The sequence below is a fragment of the Strongylocentrotus purpuratus genome, unplaced genomic scaffold, assembly GCF_000002235.5.
Source record: "Strongylocentrotus purpuratus isolate Spur 01 unplaced genomic scaffold, Spur_5.0 spur5_contig_861, whole genome shotgun sequence".
Classification (NCBI taxonomy): Eukaryota; Metazoa; Echinodermata; class Echinoidea; order Camarodonta; family Strongylocentrotidae; genus Strongylocentrotus; species Strongylocentrotus purpuratus.
In genome coordinates, this window is record NW_022145570.1 from 3572243 (window position 1) to 3591238 (window position 18996).

The window sequence follows — 18996 nt, forward strand, 5'->3', positions numbered from 1 at the left end:
TCATAATGTAATAAGAAAATAAAATAAGAACAGTAAAACATAATACGATATTATAAATATGTTAAATTACACTCAGTACATTAAAAATATAATAACATAATTATATTAAGAAAATAAAATAAGAAAAAGTAACAACAATGATAAAAGGTATGATAAGATTACTGAATATAGAAGCTTGTGTAGGTGCTATCTTATATACATATTTATGTATGGTGTGTATGTGATATAACAAATAATCTGCACGTACTGTTAAGAAACACTAACAAAGCCCATGAATGTTTTGCTTACGATATTATTTTACGATACTAGCTTAAAAGATAGATAAATATAAAACGAAATAAATATATTTTTTAAAAAATCCAAAATATTGAGAGATATAACACGTGCCGTAAAGTAATTTGGCGACAATAGTCAAATCACTGACTAATCGCCAATAACTCAAAACACAACAACAACAACAGTAGTATCGTCGTATATTTTAATCTATGAAACTGCTGGTGCAAAAGACTACACGCGAAGTTTATCTTTCGCATAGCAACACAATTCAATCGGAATGGCAGAAGAAAGGTGAGCATTGAGCCTTAATATTTATGTTTCTATCTATTGAGAATGTGATATTTTGTATTGAAATGATAAACAAATTATCGTTAGTATTTGCTCCTCCCACTTTTGTGCATTTTTATAATCAAGATGTGTGATGTAAACCTGAATTTTGTTGTTGATCCGTCACGAAATGCGAGGACGAGGTTGGGGTGAATGATCAGCGGAGGCGCTGGCGACTACACGCCCCGCCGCGGCTGGCCCTGTGCTTTGCCTGGCCTCCGACTCCTGCCCTCCTCTGAGTTGATGAGAAAACTGACTAGAGTCTAGAGTAGAGTATCGAGTAGACCTCTAGACACTAAATCTCTCTGTAGCACATTTTTTCTTCAAAATTTTAATTTATACCAAATAGTCTAGTCTATGAATAGTTCTAGAAGATTCATATGTTATGACCGATTCAGTATTCTATTCAGGAAAATTGTCTCACACTCACACATCTCGATATTTTAATCATGTCACTTTCATGACACAATTAACACAAAAGTAAGGCTGAAGGTGAAGTAGGCCTACATGTAGGCCTACCATAGACACAAAGTCGAAAAGCACATCATGCCTAATGACATGGTGCACTGCAAAATTATTTTTAGACTTTGGAGACATATTGCTAGACTTTCTCCCGTATTGGAGATAGGTCTAGACCTTCTAGATCTAGCCTAGATCTAGAGTCTATTTTTATATTTTTAGGGTCTAACGTTTGACTAATAGATTCTAGATTTGTTTAGCTTGCAAAACAACACCAATAATAACATGAATTTGAACAAGGCAGTTTTCCCAGCCAAATTTTCTGCCTAATGTTAGCTCAGTCTGAAAGCGGTCAGAATTAATTGTGTCATTTGAAAACAAATCTCAATTTCTTTTATTTTTGTTTTATTTTTACAGCCCCACATATTGATGAGAAGTTGACTTCGATGGGTTTGTTTCGTATGCCCTTCATGTATTATGCAGATCCATGCAATGTAAGATTATAGTTTTTGATTAACTGTGTTGCCAATTTGCCATTACATTTTGACAGACCTTCAAGTAAAGAGCAAATGGAAGCTGGCAACATGGACGAACTACCGGCTGATGAAGCACAAGGGGAACCTGGTGAGTTGATGGGGCAGTGTGTGCATACGTGTAGAAGTTATCATGAGAAATAAGATCCATGAATACATACATGTATACCATTTGCTCTCAATGTTAAAATTGTTAACAGGATAGGGTCTAAATGTAGGGACACTGATTTTCCGTTTCAAAAAATGGCCTTTTCCGTTTCAGAAAATCTGGAATTCCGTTTCAGATGGGCTGAAAAACGGAAATTCCGTTTTGCCATAGACTTTGTACACATGAAAAAAATAAAATTCCGTTTACATAAGTTTAAAACATGAACTTGTAGGGTACAAATGTTCTATTAAAGCCGCCACCTTTGACAAGCCACTGATAACCACTCAAAAACATACGGACGGGACTGGATAAACTTGATGCAAAATACTAGTGAAAATATAGACCCCTACGGGCCCTAGAGTCTAGGCTAGACCTACGAAAAATTATCAAATGTTTAGATTTACCAACTTCAAATTCGAACTTAGACTAAAGTCAGCGGAATGTGTCAGAACACGACATATTCCTGACGGAAAGGATGAGTACCGACGTCAACGAAAACATTTCAGTCTTGGCTGTCATGTCCGCGATCGATCGATTTTAGGCGCACATGCCAGCCCCTTTTTCGAACTGTACACAACAGCGTGTGTACAATCTCGCCGCACGTAGCGCCCGCTGCTGGCGTGTGTGTGCCTAGTATTACGTCTACGTAATACTAGGCGCCTAGCTGGCGTAATACGATCGTTTCGCTGCTATTTGTACCGTGTGTTGTGTCACGATCTCTATTGGTCCAGCGAAACAAAATGGCAGCGCCCGGTCTCCTAAGAATCTGACGAATATCGCTAAATATTCGGAATTATTAACCATGATTTGAGGCCCAATATATTTTCACTGCATAACGAGTCACAAAAATAGTGTAAGTTTTACGATTTTCTTCTTGAAAAATGAAAAGTTTTGAGGGAAAAGGGGTTTTCCGCGATTTTCCGTTCGAAATTGCATTTTCCGTTTCAAATGGTCAATTCCGTGAATTCCGTCCGTTTTCCGTGATCGCGGAAAATCAGTGTCCCTATAAATGATAAAGGTACATATCAAATTTAAATCTCAATTTATTGTCAAACAGAGTGAACTGAATAATAATAATAATAATAGGCATTTGTATAGCGTCGTCTATCTAGACAATGCTATTCCGAGGCGCACAAGAAAAATAGAAAGAATGAGAAAGTTTGGACGAGAATTGATCTTTGCATGTCACCACTCATCAGTTTTTATTCTTATTTTCATGATTAAAAGATCAAAACTTTACTTTTTTTCCAGTAAAAAAAATTACAAATCATTTTGATGATGGGAGAGTACAATTCCTTGAATGATTATTAGTTACATTTATATTGTACACATATCCACTCCATGTGGATGCTCAAAACACCTACAAAATACTATAATTACCCTGGTTGTAGCATAGCTTCCCAAGACACTAAAATAAATATTTACTAGGTGGTTTTGAATAATTTGTCATTGATATTAGGCTTAAAGTTGAACATTCATATATTTTGTATCTCTTACTGTTGTTTTACATTAAATGTCTCTTTCACTAGGTAACCTACATGTACATAATTTATGAAAATATGTTTGATAAAAAATCATTAACTCTTACATGTATGTGATGTGAAACCAAAGTAAACAATCTCCACATTCTTCCTAAATCCTTTTTTTTTTTATAGGAAATTTAGTATTGATTGTTAAAGTAGTATGTGATCTAAAATGTTATCTTTTCTTTTGTTTCCCTACACCAGCCCCAGGTGAGGAGGATCTAGCAGTAGAGGTAAGTCTGTCCTATATTAATTTCTTATTCACCTTCTAAGAAGGAATTACACCTCATGTGGTGTATTGAAGAAGAGAGAAAGGAAAGACACCACTCTCAGTAAATGCTGGTGGTTGGTTTGTTGTTGCTCTTGGGCATTTAAACCCCCAAATATGTCAAAGAAATATTTAAAGTGTATCTGTTTCTACAAATGAATAAAAAATGCTGCGTGTTTATTTTTCCTTTTAGCTTTCTTTCTTACCTTAAATGGAGTTTCTTGGAGAGTACCTGAAAATACAGCAAATGTCTTTGCCATTTCATTAATGAACAAAGTCATAATGTGCAATTAGACAAGTTGTGGTTTATTTTTGTCTTCTAGTCAAATTTAAGGGAGAGAGATGTACCTTTAAACCTATATTACCCCAGTATAAAGACTTATTGGAATGAGAATGATTGGGTTAGATTTATATTTTGAATTATCATTCATACATTTCTGAATCTCTTTATAGGAGGCTGCACCTTCCCCTCAGGCTGAAGAAAGGCCTGCATCGGGAACACAGAGACCCTCTTCTGGTTCACAGCGTCCCCCTTCTGCATCACAGAGAACCCCTTCTGGTACTGAAAGGCCCCCCTCAGCCAGCCAAAGACCCCCTTCAGCTACCCGCACACCCTCTGCAGGGAGACCCCCTTCAGCCGGGAGTGGGAGGCCACCTTCTGCTGGCCGGCCCTCATCTGCCGCCAGACCCCCATCGGCAGGTGCGAGACCGGCATCTGGGTCTAGAAGATCAGGGTCTGGTGCACAGAGGCCCCCATCTGGTGAGAAGAGATCACCTGTTCCACCCCAAGCTTCACCCACTGCTTCGCCCCCAGCCACGCCCCCAGCTCTTCAGGAAGAAGTTACAGGTCCTCCTCCACAACTTGAACCTGAACATGCAGGAATGCCTGAACAAGGTTTGTAGGAATGTTCTAAAACGATTCTTGTCTTTTTAATTTCAATTGTTTGTCGTACAGAATTTGAAACTTTTGAGTCACCATGGTAGATGTGAATTTTTGTTCACTTTACTCATTGGCATCACAGCTCTAGTACTTGATTATTTCACCAGCTCCCTAATTAATTTGTATCCAGCAAGAATGTTCACAGTTTATTGCGGGGGAGGGGGGGGGGGGGGTTAAATGAAGCTCCTTTTCAGAAATGTCTTGCTTGATATGAGTTAAACCTTTTAAACAGCTTTGGTCTTTTTGTTATCAGATTAAACATAAATTTGAAACCTATCCATGATGATTGTATATATTCTAAAATCAGGCTATTTTAATTTGAAGTAAAATCAGTTACACTTCCTTTGGATCAATTGAACTATCTTGTGTTTGTGGTGACTTGCAGATGACCTTCCCCAGGGTTATACCAGCATCCCTCCCATGGATACCGCCCAGATGATGGGAGGAGAGATGGAAGAAGAAGACGAGGCTGAGGAGGAGGAGGAATACCAACCAAGGTTTGGAAGAGGAGGCGAAGATGACTATGATGACTCTGAGGCATCGGATGATGAGAGTGAGATGGTGGTCCTGGATCCAGAACATGTAAGTTTGACATCTCCATGGGGGTGTTTCACAAAGATCCTAAGTTGAACTTATCTCTAAGATGGACTTAAAAATTATGGAAAGCCATTAGCATCTTTGAAAATATTTTATAAAAGATATTTTAAAAGGTATAAAATGTTGATTCAAATCATTCATATTTTCTATTATCAAGGAGATTTCATGTTCTTGATGTGGAATTAATGAAAAGTCTAAAAAACATGAATTTTCGCTTTTAAATATATTTTATTTTAAGGCTACAAATGGCTCTCCATAACTTTTAAGTCCAAGTTGGAGTTAAGTTCAACTTAGGATCTTTGCGAAACAGCCCCATGACATGTTCTCTGAATATGGAGGATGATATGCTCTATTTGAATAAATGCCATGTGGATGTAGCAACCACAGAAAGCACTGCCTATGCAGTGTCCTTTTAATGAATGAATATATATACACCAGCAGAAAAAAAAAAGATATTGGCAAAACCTCCAATATGCTAGGCACATAGAAGAAGCTCTTCAAGTGTCGAGTTAGGGATCATGCTAATTTGACATTGAGAAGCTCACTTCCAATAAGACTTTGATACATTTACAGTAACAATCAATTTTTAAAGATTAGAAAAACAAAGTACTCTATTAATTTATCTAAAATGAAAAAAAGAAGAAAAAAAGCAAACTTATTGAGATGCTTTGTATACTCTTGAGCAAATGTGATTTTCCTTTAAAAAACACAAATTATACCCAGGAGAACTGGATATTTTTTGGTAATTAATATTTCGGATTTTGCATCATATCAAGCAGTGTCAAAACCCTGCTTATTTTAAAGCCCCACTGTACTTCTTGTAGCTACTTGCTCACTCTATATAGAAACAATGCCTAAGCGGTGCCTGTTGGTCCCCCATGATCCTCTTTTTTTTAATGTTATTTGAGAGCTGAGTTGATGAGACAGCCACCTGTCAGTGACCTTGCTGGGTGGTCTAATCCCTCCTGGCCAAACTAGTACAGACGGGCTTTAAAGAACCCATGTTTTCCATGACTTTGGAGTCTGATCTTAAAATCGTTGTCATGATTTCTCCCACACCTAGCCCCTGATGAAACGCTTCCAAGATGCCCTGAAGGGTCACCTGACCAAGCAGATGGAGAAGGTTGATCTGGAGGTGAGGGAGCTGAAGGAGGCCCTCAAGGGTAAGCTCGGGGACAGGGAGGAGCTGGGTGTCAATCTCTACGGCATGCAGCAGGAGCTGGCCAGACAGCAGACCCTGCTGGAGAAGAGACACGACCAGATGGGACAGCTCTCACTGATGAGGGCACAATGCGAGGAGCAGCTGAGGGAGGTCAGGGACATGTATAAGAAGACACAGCAGAATGTCAACACCCAGAGAAAAGAATGTGAGTATTAAGCTCAGGGTCTCGTTTGTGTATGTATGTAATCCCTGGAAAAGCTGTAACACTGTAAATGCTAATTAAAGAATAGGTGACCAGCTTTACAAGAATAATAAAACAGTTGAAGAAAATGAATAAATAAAGAGGGGAAAAAAATGAAAAAAAATACAGAAACATGAAATAAAAGAGACTTCACTGCCTCTCCCCCCACCCCCCCCCCCAAAAAAAAGAAAGAAGGAAAATAGAGAGGTATCCAGTCTTGATAGTTTTGATCTTACTGGAATATGAAGAAATAAAAGGTTTTAAATTTATACTGGAAGGAAGTATGGAGATTTAGAGAGAAAGAAGGAACGTTGTAATACAATAAAATACAAAAGAGATACAACAGCCTTGTGACTTCTTCCTTTGAGAGGTGCACAAAACTTGTAAGTAATTGGAAAAAAGAATACCTTCATGTATGTAGCAGAGATACTTCTCTTCTTAATTCAAAGTATGTCAGCATTTACTTTCAACACCTTATTCATGATTTGAGACCTAATTCTGAGAAAACACATTTTAGTCGTTCAAACTATGCACCTTTTCTTCCTTTACAGCCTCTGCGCTCCAGACTGAAGTTGAAAACCTTGCCCTTCATCTCTACTACATGACCAATGCTAAGGAGGATATCAGAGGAGACATTGCTGTGATGCGTAGAGCAGCAGAGAAGGCCGACACAGAGGTCTCCACTGCGGAGGAAGACAAGCAAAAACAGGTAAATTGATTCAAATTGTGACATATAACCAGGCTAGTGGTTCACATAACAGTTGTATGTACAAGTTTGCCGACATCTCATTGAAATTCTTGTATTAAAATTAGCAAGAGTTTCGATGGGGGTGTTGGTGAACTTATCCTCATGACGGTTTTGTGAAACTATGCCGTGGTATTTTTGATCCAGGAGCTACATGTATTTCTGATCGCCAGTTTAACAACAAGAAACAAAATAGATGCATCGAGCTCAGAGGAGATTTGGAAATACATCCATATGATTATTGCCTGCACATGTGAACAATTTCAGCATACCGGTACTAATGCCAATATAGTGTCAGTTAGGCCTTGCAAAACAGGAAAGTTCGAATATTGTACTATGTGCGATCAATTTTGGTTCTCAGTTTATCATGTTTTTAGTTAATTGCCTGCTTTCAATGATTTGCTTATTTCACTAAATCAAAGTTTTATATTCCAATAAATCATGCGACAATCTGTTATTTTCAGGACCTGTATGTTGACCGTCTGACGGAGACGGTAGATAAACTAAGAGAACAGATCGCCCTCTATGAGGCCCAGAGCTCAGCTCAGGGAGAGGAGACCAAAGCAGCCAAGGAAGCTCTGTCTGACGCAAGGATGGAAATTGAAGTGAGTTAAATTGCTGTGGTGGTCCATTGAGTCATGACTGACCTTTTGTGACCCCGTTGTTGATGGTTCTCCAGAGTGTTCTGTCTTGAGCCATACAATCGGCTGAGACAAGTGGTAGACCCGTTTATTATCGTATATCGTCTATCTATAGCTTGAGTCAAAACAGATCTAGCTGAAACATAATTATAAAATTATTTAAAGAGGTAATTCATGCAAGTAGCCTTACACCATGGTGTAGCGTTTTCTTTTTTTCTTTCATTTTTTATTGGTAAAGCTTAAATTGACCTTTTTCTTTTTTAGAAATAGAGATATGACTTTGCAAAGCACTGTCCCACGTGTACCTTGTAGACATGAATATTGAAGTGCTCCGCAATCCTTAGTGATGTAACAATGTTTATGTGAATGAATGAATTTAACTTGATTTGTTCAGTGGGAAAAAAGGCTATGTAAAAGGCAATCAACTGAACCAGAAAAGTTAAAAAATTTCATTGCAGATTCACGAAATAGAGTACTGCATGTGTATATGCCTGTTTTAAGTCACATTAACATGTAAATGGAAGAAGAACTATTAAACTAATGATGTTCTCTTAAGAATCATATTAAATATTTAATTCTAATGTTCACAAGCTACTATTTCAGTTTGAATGGTAACAGGAATTGAAAAAAATGATTGTAACCTTGATTTTATTTTGCCCTTTGCAGTCCATCAACCTTGAGAAGAAGCAGTTGTTTCAGCAGTGGAACAGCAGTCTGATCGGGATGAGACGCAGGGATGAAGCACATGCTGCTATGCAGGAGGCTCTCAGGTAGGTTCATCATCATCATCATAATAATAATTAATAATTATAGGCATTTCTAAAGCGCCGTCCAGCTAGAAATTCTATTCCGAGGCGCATTAATTATTACCCCGGCTTTAGCCTAGCTGCCATTACAGCGCTCCAGCATTTCAAGGAATTAATTCCTGTTACAGTGAAAGACTTGATGACAATGATGATAGATATGAACCCTTTTTACCCTCAAAAGCCATCCCTAAGGGTATTGGTGTATATATGAGCTGGACAATGAAGTGAAGACCGGAACAAGTGGTTACAAGAAATCCACAAGAAAATACTGAACAACAAAAACATTGATCCTGCTCCTCCAGGGCCCTATTTCACAAAAATTATCATCAGTGACAAAATGACAGTTTTTGTTATAAGCAAGTGAAATCCTTGCTTCTGATTGGTTATCAGCAGATTTATCACTGATCTTTGTAATTTGTCAATGAAAAAAGGCTTTTTGAAACGGATCCCTGAAGAATGAAATATATTTAAAGAAATATATTTTAAAAAATGTCAATATCATCAAACTATATTTTCTTCCTGTTCTTGACAGTCAGCAGAAGCAGCACATCATGTCGCTGGCCACGGAGATCGAGGGCTACAAGAAATCCATCATGAAGGAACAGGAGAACAACGAGACCCTCACCCTGCTCCTTCAGAAGAACGAGATTGATATCAACTCACTGAGGAAGCAGATCTCAACCAGCCAGGATAGGCAGGAGAAGATCAAGCAGGAGTACAGCACCTACTCACGTATGCTTCATGAGACAGAGCAGGCCCTCAACAGGGCAACTACAGTAAGTGCATTCTTCATCCTCTATCTCAAGAATCAATTACAAATCACTTAGCAAATGTAAATATTTGTAAACATAACTGAATTTTGCAGATTTTTTCTTTGAAGGTCTTAATTTTATTAATAATTTGTATAATATAATATTGATAATTTTATCATTATTATTATTATATGGCAGCTATATACAGCTATTCATATTTCTGAGTCATCACCAATAATGATCTCCAACATTTTCCGTATATTGTTATATTTTCACTCACAGTTTACTCTCAAGACCAAAGCTGTGGGACTCACAGTATACCTTCAAATGAATCAACCAACAAGCCATTGTGCCCACATATTTTCACAGCTTGAATTTACTAAAGTCTCTAAATTTTGAATAAATTGTTTTAAAGATCCAACAATAACAAAACTTTTTTATCTTTCCTTCACCCTCCCTAGGACCGAACACTGAGGGTCAATGAGCTGACGGCTTTGAGGAAGCAGATTGAGAGAGAGTACCAAGAGAAGCTAAGACTTGAGGAATCTATCATGGACACTCTACGCAACAAGCTCACCATGGACAAGGCTGCCCACTATGCCAAGAAGATGGCTGGTAACATCCGCAAAAGCATCGCCGATCAGGTCAGTCTAGCTTTGGCAGTCCTGGGACCCGTTTCACAAAACTTGTCATCAGTGACAAATGACAATCTTTGTTATAAGCTACTGAAATCCTTACTTCTGATTGGTTATCAGCAGATTTGTCACTGACTTTTGTCATTTGTCATTGAGTCAAAGAGTAGTTGATGCCAGGTGGTAGTGGGTTATGCCTAGAAAGTTGTGATGATAGTCCAATCCAAGAATTACTTATTTTGTTCCTCGATCAAAGGTGCCGGCGATACTGAAAAACACAGAAAGCAGTTCATGATTCATTTGGGAAGCACTTGCTTTAGTGGCTAGATGTAGTCAATTTTGATTAGCTTTGTGTGAAGCTAAGCTACAACAATAGATAGCAGATCTTTAGACTGAAGACTTATATGTCTGATGATCACTCGATAAAGAATAATATGTGACTTGATTCAAATTGTTGGATTTAAAGCATGAAACTCCTCTTCTTCATTTTTTTATTTTCATGCTAATAACACTTTTTTTCTCCTTGTTATAAATATAGGAAGCTGCTAAAGCTAAAGTTGAGAATGAGATCTCTCAGGACACCCTCGACCTGTCCAACACCAACACCAGGGTGGAGCAGCTACGGAAGTCTCTCAAGGAGCTTGATGGAGAGATCCATGAGAAGAACCAAATCATCAATCGTAGCGAGGGTGAGATGGTCAAGAGGAATGCCGTCATCGAGCGCAAGCAGGGACAGATTGACCAGTACAATAAGAAGATAGAGGCTGCAATAAGCGGTCAGGGTGTAAGTATTAGTGTGGTCCTGTATACATTTCTTGTGCAATGTATTATGGTTTCATTGTATAGGATCTATTGGGAATTTGCTGTAGTACAAGTAATCATTTGGTACATGAAAGGTCAAAGATATTTTCAGTTTCTTGTGGTAGGAAATCGATTTGAGGGTCAGTTGTATTCGATTAAAGCACAGGACATGCACCAGTGTGCAGACTTGTTATTCTGTAGGTCTTTGTACAAGTTTATGATGTAAAATCAAAAAGGTATTTGTAGCTCAAACTTAGTTATCATGATAAGTGTTTGCTTCTTAAAAGCTCATAGTTAATTCTGAGACTACATAATACTTCTTTGATATTGAAATGAAATGATCTTTCAAATCATGGTTGAGATCCACTCAAAGAGAAATGAAAGCAATGTATGATTTGATTAATAAATAACAATTTAAATACAATATAAAGAATATTGCTTTATGGTGTAAGAATCTCAATTCTATGCTTCCATGTACCGCACATCATTCAGTTATATTAAATCAAATAAACACATTTTTGTGGCTGTGTCTCATGCAGGGTGAAGAGCTAGGCCCTCTGGAGCAAGAGGTCAATGCCCTGACCAAGAACATCGACACCAGGACACAGGAGATCGCTGACCTCCAGCAGTTCTGGTTGAGGCAGCAGGGTGAACTGGTCAAGATGACCCAAGACAAGGATAACCAACAGATGGAGGTGGACACCATGAAGAAAGCTCTCACCATCCTCCACCAGAAGAAGATGAGGATTGAAGGTAAGCAATAGTGGGGATGTGTGGTGATTCAGGACAGGGATTTTTCCAGGGTTAAATTCTTCAAATTGGCCACAGTAACATTTTTGTTTTAATGCTACATTGTTCTAATAAAGTACAATGTTTCTGAAATCAACTATATCGGTAAACAATTTGTTGAAAAGTTGTCTATTTTGATTGAAAAACAATGATTTGAACCTATCAATATGTTGCAAATTCAAGGATTTTAAAGATTATTCTCCTTTTTAAAATTCCTGGCATTAAACACAATGTGGTAATTTAACAAAAATGGGCACAATGCGTGCATCAATTTTTGCCCTGGTTTAGTTTTTAGGGCTCTGAATCAAAAGTTACGGAGCCACACCACAAAGGAGGCAAGGTGGCCCAGTGGCCGGTAGAGCATCTGCCTGTCGAACCAAAGATCGTGGGTTCAAATCCAGCAAGAGTGGATAAATGAAGCCTGAGTCATGTGTGTATGTGCCCCTCCCCTGTTCATAGACACAGGCTATGTTACATTCACAAATCAATGCACCATCTCATAATTGTAAACGCATACAGCTTGGAAACAATAACATTCTGTTCACCATTTGAAATTGCATTTTTTTTGTCTTACCAATAAACAATTAAAATTTGTTAACCATGGAAAAATGTCTGTTTTTCTCCCTCTTCAGGTGAGATTGAAGGGCAGCTTTACGATCGCAAGATGGTGGACAAGAGCATTCAGAACATGCAGAATGACATGCTGAAACTCAACCAGCTTCTGACCCGGGAAGGCAAGATTAGACAGGATCTACATCAAGATAATGCTCTCATCGAGAATGACTTTGTGCTCTCCCTCAGGGTATGCTATACATCATTAGTTTTCAAACTTTTTGCCACACATCCACCACCTGACTTTTCTTCTGAGAGCCGTTACCTCCCAGAAGACAATTCTTGGCCAATGCCATTTATGACCATAAGTTGCCCTAGTGATAGTCACAGCCTTCATGTTAAGAAACCATGCTTTTAAATGGTCCCGTCTACACTATAGACAAAATGAAGATGGTTGAAATATCTTATAGTTGTTGCAGATTTTTCCATTAAAATTTCAGTTCAGCATTATACAAAATATGTAAGAATTTATGAAACTTCTGAAATTTATATATCCTCTGCATAAACTTTCACTCAATTATTGAAATACAATTAATCCTTATCACTAAACTCATAATCTTGCAAGTACAATAGGTACATCAAACTGCCTGTGCAATTCATTTATTCTCTCCTTCAATGCTTATATTTTGCTATTTGATTTTTGCAGGAGGCTGAGAGAGAATCTCTTGAGATGCAAGGCAAGCTCGATGAGCTTGGTGAAGAGAAGGAGAGACTTCTTAATAGCTTGGTAGAGGCAGAGTAAGTATGACCAACTTCACTAACATCAATTATTCTACTAAACAATTAAATATAACAATCTACCTGTATTTACCTAAGAATTAAGAGATGAAACTCATTTTCTCTGGACATTGCACTACAATTAAATGTTCAATTCAATTTTATTCAAGGTATTTTATTCACTCATTGTAGCTACAGGCAAATTACAAATGAATTTACAGAATTTAAAACATTAAAGACATCATACAAATTAAGAAGAATCATACACAATATTATAGAAATACACATAAATACAAATGAAAGGAACTATAAATGTATAAGGATAACATCTAAATTTTGTACAAAAGTACAAAATCAAAGAGGGAATTAACCAACATTTATTGCTATTTTGTTCTTGTGTAGACGTCAGATCATGCTATGGGAGAAGAAGACTCAGCTTGCCAGGGAAGCTAAGGCTACGGTAGACTCAGAGGTCGGTCAGGGTGAGATCAGAGCCATGAGTGCTGAGATACATCGTATGGAGGTAAGTTCTATCATAATTAATACATTAAGCTTTTTTCATAGACTCCATTTCGAGTTTCAGGCTTACTATTAAAGTGGGTTAACTCTCTATATGCCACACAAATATTCTCTCTGTGCCACATTGTATTTATCATGGGAATCGATGTAGAGGCTTCAAGATTATTTAACTGTTTCGGTACAAGATTGATCTATACCGGTGTTCAAGAGGTGGTCATGGAGCTAATCAAGATAAAAAAATGGGTATTTTTTGCAATTCCTCTGTAAAATGGTGCCTATTGTGTGCAAAAATGCATGTGTGACAAACAAGCAAGTGTGCAGAGAGGCAAAGAAAGTAAATGAAGTATTATACATTTTCAACGAATTCTTCTTCACCATCTTTACTTGTCCTCAATGACCTAGGTGCGTCACACCCAGCTGATGAAGCTCCAAGAGAAGCTCATCCAAGACATGGAGAAGGCTGTATCCCGTCGTGACACCATCGTGACCCGGGGCGACGCCCAGTCTAAGATGAACAAGAAGGTAGAGACCAAGGGAGCATTTCAGAAGAAACTCCTGGAACTCAGGAAGAAGATCAAGGAGACTCAACAGGTACGTATCCATGTCCATTGGCCTGTGAAGCATGTATCTTCCTGTAACATAATTGGATACTCCTGGGTCCTGTCTTAGAGTTAATTAATTGCAACTCATTTGCAATTGATATCAGCAACTATGTACATAAGAGATAGGAGACTACAAACTTGCGATTGATTTGAGGACTTTCGATTCATTTAGTTTAATCACAAGCGTTCATACGACGGGCCTTATTTCATTTTACTAGCAAGCTAAACTTTCTTGAAATCTCAAAAGACTTGTGTGTTAAAGAGTCATATTCTACTCAAGCTAGAAGACCTAGATATACTAAAATTACTAATGGATATATTGTTTCAAACCTATAACATTGTGTTTCGACTACTTTGTAAAGTGCTCTCAGTCCTGCAGTTTTTATTCGTTAACACTGAGCTTTACATTATCAAATTCACATGTTCTCTAATCCTGTCAATAGCATTTTAATAGATAATAATACAGCATTTATTATGTGCCATTGATCTAGTAAACTATTCTGAGGTGCAGAGGGATAGAATAAGGATGAGATACATAGAGAAATGAGAAAGAAAAACAAAAAAAAGTGCTCAACAATTTTCTAAACAATATGTAAAAAATAAAATACCAGGTTTGAGTTCTTTTGATCTTGCATCTTAATTTGTCTTTTTGCGATATATATTAAAGCCCCACTGTCCTACTTGTATTTACTTGCTATATAGAAAACTTCCCCAATCGGTGCCTGTTGGTCCCCCATGATCCTCTTTTTCTTATGTTAGCTGAGAGCTGAGTTAATGAGTGGTCTAATCCCTTCTGGCCCAGTAGTATTGACGGTCTTTAAACAAAACAAACAGTTTCCATATTTTTTCTTACTCTATATAATTTCTCTCATTCTTGCTCTTGATTATTGAAAAAGGATGCAAATGGGTGTGACAATGACATCGCTGAGCTGCGCGGCCATCAGCAGATGCTCAACCAGCAGCTTGATAACAAGCAGAGAGAGTTCCATGAGCTACAGAGCATGGCTGATACACAGGATGGGGACATAGAGAGACTGGTTGAACTCAAACAGAAGGTAAACATGGCTGGCTGGCTCAGTGAGGCCTCAGGGTCAATACTTCCTAGGCTTATTGCCTCAATGGTTCATTGGCTAGCCGCAAAAGGCTGTTACCAGAGCTGCCAACTAGTACGGATTTTCCGTAATTGGTACGGAAATTAACGACCATTACGGAATGTTGTCTCAAATTACGGATTTAAAAAAAAAAAAAAAAAATTTTTATTTTTTTTTAATTTTTTTTTTAATGAATTAAATATGATTTATCGTAGCGAGTGCTGTGAATAGGAGCCATTTTTCATGATAAACTGTGTTGTGATGACCTGAAATTCAATACTTAACATCTTTGTGTGAGTAAAATCACCAAAAATTTCAGATAATCATGCGTCCGCGCAGTGTTGGCGTGTCGTTTTTTTAGATTCATAGCGCCGCGTAAGAAATTACTGATTTATACCCCAAATTACTGATTTTGAGCCTTGTGATTACTGATTTTCTGTTCTGGAGGTTGGCAGCTCTGTGTTACTGCCATTGACTATGCATAGCTCCTGTGGCGTCCTTGCAGTCAGCCAATGATTCACTCTCACTCCTATCTAATCAAACCAATATTTAGATAAAGTAAAATATAATAATAATAATATAATAATAATAATAATAATCTTTTAGTCCACTCCAAATTTTATTAAACTGAAAATGGAAATTCTTTTTGCCCAATTGATTGTGAGCCCGGCAGCCACTGAGCAGCGCCAGATCGACGTTGCTCTATCCCCTTATTGTTAAATGCCAAACAAGGTAGCAGCAACTCCCGTCTTTTAACGTCATGTATTTAAAAGTTATGTATGAAGGCATCCCAATATTTATTACTGCTCTTTCAGAGAGAGAGAGAAAACTGGATGTAAAATAATTCCAAAGACATAACCACAAGGTTTGGATTCACATCCATGATGATGTGAGTGAGAGCACTATCTGATGTGGTTGTGAAAGTATATGAATTGTTTATTGCTTTTCAACTTGGAACATAAGAGAAAATAATCTTCCATGAAAGTTTTAGAGAAATCACCATAACTATGAAATATTGCTTACCCATTTGGACTGATCTTGTAACTTCTGCTTTTGAAAGATAAATGGAACCATTCAATTTCTCTATCATAACCCTTGGTTGTAGTTTGAGTTATGCTATATACAGTCAAACCTGTCTATAGCGACCACCCAATTAGGAAAACACAAAAAGTGGTCTTTGTAGACATGTTCCTGTAGTACATGTTTCAATGAGAAACCATTTTCAAGGGAAACAAAAAAATGTGGTTTTTGTAGACAGGTGGTCACTAAAGCAGGTTTGACTGTATATTAATTGAGTAAGTCTTTGACCCCTATGACCTTCTCACCATCTCTCTACTATCCCATTGAAGGGAGTATAGCCTGACAAGACTACGTGTCTTTCCCCGTTGCCTGACTCGGGCCAATCGGGTACGTGCGTGCATCGTACGCGAAACCTAAGTTTGTTTCGCGAACGCTGACCATGTAGAGATTAAGTCGCCGACTACCGTTGATCAAGTCCATTTGTTTACGTGCAGTTGTCCAAAAGAAGACGTAGATGGCGTCAACCAGTATTTTCCAAGCTACACAGCCTTTAAAATCTCTTTCACTCCTCACTCTCCCTACTCTGAACAGAACCTTGGGGACATCGTCTCCAGGCAACGCAAGGTCAAGAACTACCAGGCCCTGAAGGACGGCAAGTACACACTGCTCTGCAAGACGGAGGCTGCCCTCGAGGCAGAGTCCAAGAAACAGCTGGACAAGATGCAGACCGTTGCTACCATCGCTGACCGTCTCATCACCGAGTTCCCGCAGATCCAGCCGGCCATGCGAAGCGTCCAGATGGTGCTGAGCTCAAGGGGTGCAGCTGATGATGAGTTATGGTAAACAGATCAAAGCATCTCTAGCGGGTACTACAGTTCAACCTCGTTGTAACGATCTCCCAGGGACCAAGGAAATTACCTTGTTATATTGAAACCTTGTTATATCAGGGCTACAACACAATAAAATATAAAGAACTTGGACCAACAAAGTTGCTTTGTTATAACATTATTTGTCTTTTTCTATAGAGGTTCCAATGTAATACCACTCTGAAACATTGATATGTCATGAAGACTTTTGATTTAGGATGATTTAAAGCAAAAGCTGCCTTATTGAATTTGATGCCAGCTGGGGGAAAGCTTTTGCTTGGGTTTTTAATAAACACTCGCTACCCAGATATAACACTGGAATTGGATGCACTGTTTATGGATTGTGTATCATTGGTATAGCATTAATCATCTGCTGAAAGCCTTTAGAAACCTCCTAAAGATTTACTGTACATAATTGTGATACTCAATATATCTTTATAGATTCTCATGTATTTATTGTTTATATGACAAAGATAACAATTTTCGGGACATTCCCCAACATTTAAGTGCGGTATCGTGTTCCAACATGTTTCCTTTGGCTCATCTAAATCATACTACCGTATTCGATTGTATTCATGACCTGAACAGACAGATATGAGGTTTTCATGCTTCTCCAGTTAATTTTTATCACCACTATAATGAGGGTACCACATACATGTTGAAACCATTTGTCAATGTGGTATACCTAATATGGCAATGCACTCTGACTTGTTTCATCCCAACAGGTGTTTTATGATAGAATGCAGATGTACATGTATGAGGGATAAAACATTGTGACGGAGATCATTCAAAGTGATAAAAATATAAAGTAAGGATCAACAAATGCCCTGAAAATGGAGAAACAAACAAAAGTAATCCGGTACAATATCGAAAATCACAATATTGAATCAAAATGAATCACAGAGTTTTTATCATTTCGTCACATTACGTCACATAAATTGTTAATCTACATTGTGCGCGATAAGGTAAATATCACGCCATAAGATTAATGAAGTTGGTCAATCCAGAAAAATGCTAAATAGAATAACATTGTATTGTCAAAGCGGAGAAGCCTATAAGAAATATTAGAACAAGTGTATAGTTTGACATCAGAAATTCTGTGCTTAATTTCACTATTTTATGAAAAACTAATGAAATTTTGTGTGTAATTCATGATTAAAGAATTTTGTAGTAAAGCATAGTTATACATCACATCTCTCTACACCATACAACAGAAAGGTAAATTATAGAACAGCACCACCTCTCTCAAATTTTAAACAGCTTGATAACTTTCGCAGAAAACTATCTGGAAGAAAAGGTTGTGTTTTAATTCACTGCTTTTCAAGCTGGATTCCATTAAAGAAATATGTGCTACACCACAATTATATATGCAATAAATGAAATGTTATGTATATCCCATGTGAAGGAATTTCTCTATACAATTTGAATTGAATTTTAGATTCTTCGCATGGGTATATCTGTAACTTCAATATTTAGTAATGGTTATACTATGTCACCTTGATACATGCAAATAGACTTATTATTTATGATCTCCATATAAATACAAAATAAAATTCATATTCTTTGAAAGAGAGTATTAATTGTAATGTTAACAATGGTAGTGTAAATATTTGTATATACCTGAAAGTGCAGAACTATTATATGTATTACATGTGTGATGAATGGAAGAAAAATGTTTATATTGTATGTACTTGGATCTTTCTAGAGCATATTATATACAGCATTGCTGATATTCAACCCCTATCAATTTACTTTTCAAAAGGATTTGTGAAATAAAATATTGTATGTGTACAAATCAGTTGGACAAAAGAAGAAATCTTTAAGTCTAATTCTTTGTTGTGTTGGTATATATATCTTTGACATTCTGTCTGCCTTTCTCTCTCTCTCTCTCTCTGTCTCTTTACCTAAATACTTCTGTTTCTGTCTCCT

General features: G+C 37.5%; 1 protein-coding gene across 1 annotated transcript; it reads left to right on the plus strand.

The window, feature by feature from the left end:
* Positions 1 to 471: 471 nt before the first annotated feature.
* On the plus strand, positions 472 to 18876 carry LOC100887907 (coiled-coil domain-containing protein 40). Its single transcript, XM_030999393.1, has 19 exons — positions 472 to 567; positions 1613 to 1686; positions 3471 to 3499; positions 3988 to 4429; positions 4860 to 5056; positions 6135 to 6438; positions 7026 to 7183; positions 7684 to 7824; positions 8527 to 8630; positions 9199 to 9442; positions 9880 to 10062; positions 10589 to 10834; positions 11391 to 11604; positions 12273 to 12442; positions 12899 to 12990; positions 13372 to 13492; positions 13891 to 14079; positions 14987 to 15145; positions 16793 to 18876. Exons 1-19 carry the CDS (start codon positions 554 to 556, stop codon positions 17042 to 17044), a joined length of 3333 nt encoding a protein of 1110 aa, XP_030855253.1. The 5' UTR covers positions 472 to 553; the 3' UTR covers positions 17045 to 18876.
* The last annotated feature ends 120 nt before the right edge of the window (positions 18877 to 18996 follow it).